This window comes from Corythoichthys intestinalis, chromosome 8 (genome assembly GCF_030265065.1).
Source record: "Corythoichthys intestinalis isolate RoL2023-P3 chromosome 8, ASM3026506v1, whole genome shotgun sequence".
Lineage (NCBI taxonomy): Eukaryota > Metazoa > Chordata > Actinopteri > Syngnathiformes > Syngnathidae > Corythoichthys > Corythoichthys intestinalis.
The window spans coordinates 57,700,553-57,706,859 of NC_080402.1; the positions used below are offsets into that span (position 1 = coordinate 57,700,553).

Sequence of the window (6,307 nt, forward strand, 5' to 3'; positions counted from 1 at the left end):
GAGGGAAACGCCTCTCCCTCGCGTTGCTGGTCAGTTGTTTGAACAGATTAAGTTGTACTTTCCACAGCCCACTGATTTGGCTCCAACTATGTTTCCATATGATGTTAAAATGTCTCCTCCACAACATTATGCGACATGTGTTGAGAATTGGATTGAGATTACGGGAAAGCATCCCGCCGCGTCCCCTGAGTCAGAAGTCTTGTTTAGAACTGCAATAGTGGATGGCTTACCCGCGGAAGTTAAAAAACAGTTGAAGAGTGATCCAGACATTTTAGTTTGTGCTGAAGGCAGATTTAAACGTCACTTGTTACATCATTGCCGCACACATGCAGAGACACAGAGTAAAGTGGATAGTGAGACTGAAGCGTTATCTAAACAATTGCTTAAATTGCAACTGGCTAAAATGCATGGGGAAGCTAAACAGAACAAAACACAGCAGAAAAGAGAGACACAGATGTTGCAGGGACCGGCTGTGATGGGGAGGGGCCGTGCGTCTTTCCGAGGCGGATACGGGGGGCGTGGAAGAGGAACTCCACCCCCGGGGGGAAGGCCCCAATACACTCCCAGTGCATGTTTCATTTGCGGATCATTAGATCATTGGGCTAGGGAATGCCCACAATATAGACCACAAGCCCGCCCTATGGGAGGAGCCCAAAGGCCAATGTCACCGCCTCAAGCTCAAGCAACAGCTCCATCTGGTGGTCATCCATGGCAAGCTCAAAGAACAGCACCATCTGGTGGACATCCAGGGCAAGCTCAAAGAACAGCACCATCTGGTGGCCATCCATGGCAGAAGTCATACCCGCCAACAGGCCAGTACTATCTGGACGATAGTGACTGGCAGGGACAATACGACTAGGGGAGCCTGGGAAGCCCAGTAAGCAATGGCCTGGCAGAACCCATGCTTCAAGTAACAGTGGCTGGACAAACAATACACATGCTGGTGGACACGGGGGCAACCTACTCATCTATTAATATCAACTTACCTCCAGCCGCACTCTCAAAGAAGACCACTACTTTGGTCGGCTTCTCGGGACTACCCCAGATTCTGCCTTTTACGAAACCACTGGACACGACTATCAAGAATACTGGACAAAGGTTCTGGCATATCTACATACACTCATTGGGGACTCCCATCAACCTCATGGGACGTGACTTACTGGCAACCTTACAAGCTCAGATCCTGTGTGGACCACAAGGGCTTCAAATACGATTCCCAGATGGAAAAATACTACATTGTCAACAATCCCTGGGACAAGATGGACAATGGTTGATGGCTCCATTACCTGCCACACCTGAGACAGCAACAATTTACTGGACTCTCTTAAATCCAGAAACTCCCTTTGGGGGAGGTGTGTACTCGACCTATCTCCTGTGGAAACCTTGGATTTGCTCATTGGCACCCTACCATCCTCCAGTCGATCCCTTGCACTGTACGTTGTTTTACGACAGGGAGTGTGATGATGTGTATAGGGATTTATTTGAGGAAATTGATGGTAAGGAGTGGCAATTGTCGTCATCATGTATACTGATCGGAAAGGAAGGTGTTGCAGCAGCCACAGATTTGACACCAGAACAGTTGCCTTGGTTTAAGATGGCACAGGAAGGCTACCCCCACATTTCGCTGGCTGTGGCCCCCGGGCACGAAGCCAGACAATTGGGGCCGATGGTTAGGCGCCTTTTGGAAGAAACAGAATGGGTTAAAACAAACATTCCAGATTTGTGGTGGGCCCCAACGGAAAAAGCTTATAAGATACAGCAGGTGATGAAGGATGAAGGGAGATTGGAAATGGTTTTGTTATCCCGCCTCCATGGCAGGGAACTCTTGGACCACGAACAAGCCTCAGCCATGCTCGACACAATGCCTGACACACTTTGGTCACAGGGACCATTTGATGTGGGTTTTTGCCACTCTGTGACTCCAATTAAATTGTCCATAGATGAGACTCAGATTATACGGAGACCGCAATACAGGTGGCCGCAGGAAGCTGATCAAGGAATGGAAGACACACTGAGGGGTTTGTGGGACGCCGGTGTCTTGGAGTTGTCTAGCTCCACTTGGAATACACCTTTGCGCCCGGTTAGGAAGGCTGACAAAGTGACTTGGAGAATGGCACATGATCTTAGGCCAGTGAATGATGTCACGGTGACACCTGTATTGCCGGTACCAGACCCGCATCGTATCCTAGCTAGTTTGGACCCCTCATATCAATTTTTCACAGTGATAGATTTAGCCAACGCATATTTCTGTCTTCCACTCTCGCCTGAAGACCGTCATGTCTTTGCATTTTCATATAAAGGAGTGAAGTTACAATATACACGGCTTCCACAGGGATTTAAAAACTCACCAGGTATTTTTAATCAGGTGCTGAGGGAACTACTGGCACCATGTGCTATGCCGGAAGGCACTGTATTGTTGCAATATGTGGATGATTTGCTGATTGGAGCTAAGACTGATCTCGCTTGTTTGGCGGCAACTGGAACGGTTCTGCGTTGGTTAGGTCAGCTTGGTTTCAAGGTCTCTAAGAAGAAGTTGCAGTGTTGTAGGCAGAAGGTAACTTTTTTGGGTAGAATAGTTTCTCCATCAGGCCTAGCCATGTCACCTGCACACAGAAACTCCATCCTCCGCCACCCTCGCCCCAACACGGTCAAGGAAATGTTGTCTTTCCTAGGACTGTGTGGCTATAGCCGCAACTATATTCCCAACTTTGTTGACAAAACGGGAATTTTGCGAGGCCTAGTGAAAGAACAAGGAAATCGAAACTTGAAATCTCAGCTTGTCTGGACCGCGGAGGCAAACAATGCTTTTGTCTCCTTGGTTCAGGAACTGGCCTCTGCAGCAGCATTGGCTACCCCTAACTATTCGGTTCCCTTCCATTTAGATGTGTCAATTTCTGGGACCATTGTGAATGGTATTCTCTATCAGAAAGTCAAGAATGGTCGTGCAGTCTTGATGTACTGCAGTGTACCTCTGGATAACATTGAACAAAGACAGCCTGATTGTACTCGGTACGCAGCCGGATTGGCCAAAATTCTTCAAAAAACAGCCCATGTGGTCATGGCCCACCCACTGAATGTACTCACTGACCATGCAGTGTCAGCATTTGTGGGGTCGGCCGCGTTCACTTTAACACCACTAAGACAGATCAGGCTTTTGAAAATTTTGACCGCCCCTAATGTCAACTATGTCCACACGGGAGTGAACATGGCTGACCAGATTCTGATCGGCCCACATGAATGTGCCCTTAAAATCAAGCCACTGGTCAAGATCAGACCTGATCTATATGCGGAGCCCTTGGATCATGGTCGGATTCTGTTCACAGACGGGTGTTGTTGGAGAGACAAGCAGGGCAACTTACACGCTGCAGCTGCAGTGGTGGAATGGCAAGACGGCCACTTCACCACTATTAAATCCCAGCAGATGTCAACTCACCCATCAGCTCAGGCAGCTGAGGTATTGGCACTTATTCTGGCATTGGAATCTGCCCAGTGCGAGGCAGCCACCATCTACTCTGACTCAGCGTATGCAACATCTGCCGCTCACATAGATTTGCTTGGCTGGATGAAAAATGGTTTCATTACTGCTAAAGGAACTGACATTGCTCACAAAGATCTGATGATTCGCCTAGGTGAGGCCATTAAGGCCCCAGCAGAAGTCGCTATTGTAAAGATACCAGGCCACTCTAAATCGGATACACTTGTGGCCCAAGGCAATAACGCTGTAGACGCAGCTGCTAAGGCAGCTGCTGGATACCATGTTGAACGGGGTATGATGATGTCTCGCGGCCCAATTGTAGTTGATGGCAACCACCCGGATGCAGCTCTTCTTGAACCAGTAGATTTGCCAGCATTAATTGACCTTCAGAATTCATCCTCTCCTGAGCAGAAATCAGTTTGGCTCGCGGCAGGTGCGTTTAAATTACCTGACAAGCTTTGGGTCGGCCCTAATGGCCGACCAGTTCTCCCTGATGGTAAGTTGTTACAGGACACCTTGCTCGAGGCCCACACACCGTCGCATGTTGCCCCGCACTCCATGCTAGCCAAACTTATCATGTGGTGGCATCCCAAATTCTATGATGTCGTATGGAATTTTGTTACAAATTGCGAAACGTGTCAGACATTCAATGCGAAACCAACGTTGAAGCCCAAACCTGGCCTATTCCAACCTGCTCCATGGCCAGGGGCGGAGATTATTATGGATTTTACGGACATGATCACCAGAATTAATGGCAAACGTTACCTCTTGGTCATTGTTGACGCCTTCTCGGGATGGCCGGAAGCCTACCCCTGTGCACGTGAGGACTCAGGTGCCGTAATCAAGTCATTGGTAAATCATTACATACCGACTCATGGATTCCCCGCTCTAATTAGATCTGACAATGGGACTCATTTCAGTAACAAAGCCTTGGCCAAGGTTGAGTCTCTCTTGGGTTTAAAACATCGTTTCGGTTGCGTATATCGACCTCAGAGCCAGGGAAAGGTAGAACGTATGAATCGTACCCTCAAAGAGAAGTTGGCCAAAATCATGGCCACAACAAAAATGAACTGGCTACAGGCCCTGCCACTGGCGTTACTTTCGGTCCGGCAAACGGTGAGTAGACAAACTGGATTTGCGCCTTTCGAGCTCCTGACAGGTAGGTTGATGCCGGGACCGGCATCTTCACTCGTACCGCCACAAGACTTACCTGTGCCTGATTTGTCGCATGCATCCTATTGGTCGTATTTGAATGCACTTGTCTCCAGTGTTTCTGCACAGGTCGTTGAGAAAGCCAGATCAGCGGCTCCTGAAGATCTACCATCTCAAGTCTCGCTCTCGCCTTACGTATATGTGAAAGTCCTGTCAAGAAAATGGTCTGAGCCTCGGTGGAAAGGCCCGTTTAAGGTCATCGCTCGGACCTCTCACGCTGTCCAATTGGACGATCATCAGAAGAAGTGGTATCATTACTCACAACTCCGTCCGGCTCCACAGTCTTCGTGAAATATGGGACCGAGTCAGTCTTTTGGGCGTGTGTCTCACCCGCCCAAGAGAGGGAATGATGGGGATGATGTCACTTGGCGTTCTTTGTGTCTGTTGTTTATGGGAGGATGTCTGCTACTATGTGTTTCAGGGCTTTTAATAAGGTATGTGTCTAATGTGGAGAACCAACTGCTTGCGTCCACGCCAACCGGAGACGCTCAGGGAAGTGGACATGCACAAGTCATCATTCATTATAAATGCCACAATAAGGTTTGGTATGAAGCCGAACACAATTCCTCTGATAGCCTGACTAAGACAGAAAATTCCATCTTGCACCTGAAATGTGTTGACCCTAATTGGCAAAGATATATTGAAGCTTTTAAATGGTATGAGCAAAATGCGTCTTTACATTCAAAATTACAAATGTACCAGGATATGTTGTTTTCTTGTACATCCCAAACATTGATGCCGGAAGGTAAAACAGGAACATGTGTGTATTTGTGTCACGAAGATGGTCAATTCCTCGTTACTACATGTTCAGGTCCAGATAGGCTAACATATGGAGAAATGTGGACATTCTATTCCAGATGTTTGGGTAACCACCCCATCTACAATATACCAGACGCCTTACAATTATTAACAAAAGCGGAATTTGGTCTTCTAAGTCAGCAGAAATATAATGATAGTGTTAACAGACGTTTGCGTTTACCCCCACCTCTAAAATTTCCTGTTTGGTATTGTAATGGTAGCCAATGTGCAACAAATGATTCACTTATGCCAGTAGTATATCACACCCACGTAAAAGAAAGAATACATAAAAGACAGAATGAGATAAGACGGGGAGTAATTCTCTCACACCCTACAAGTCAGTGTGATACCACTAGAGCCAATCAATTTGGAATACAGGTTTGTATCCCACCAAACATGACAGTACAAGTCACAATACCGTATACAAGTTTGAGCAACGGAAAATTTAAAGGAAAAGACTATAAGGACTCTATTTGGTACCTCACAAATGATCAGTTAGACAGGTCGTGGAAAAATTTGGTGTGGGATTCGAAGGGTTGGTACAAGTCATGGGGTACTAGTACAAGGGCTCGTCAGCATCAGCAAATGATTACAGGTAAACAAACCTCTGATGGAGTTATATTATGGATAGACACTTCTAAAAGTATTAATTGGGGAAAACAAGTCCACTGTTGGGGTTTTCAATTAAATGCGTATGCCAAGTCGTATCCCTATTTTCAGTTGGCTATATGTGCAGGGTTAAATAACTCCCGTGAAATGCAGCTTAGTCCATTTACGAACCCTGGTGTGATAACACAGGTCATTAAAGAAATCGATGATTGG

The 6,307-nt window shown here is 47.0% G+C and overlaps 1 protein-coding gene across 1 annotated transcript; it reads left to right on the forward strand.

Annotated features, from left to right (window-relative positions):
- Positions 1–937: 937 nt before the first annotated feature.
- LOC130921092 (uncharacterized) lies at positions 938–5,972 on the forward strand. The gene has a single exon (XM_057844735.1). The coding sequence runs from the start codon at positions 938–940 to the stop codon at positions 4,976–4,978; it is 4,041 nt and encodes a 1,346-aa protein (XP_057700718.1). The 3' UTR covers positions 4,979–5,972.
- The last annotated feature ends 335 nt before the right edge of the window (positions 5,973–6,307 follow it).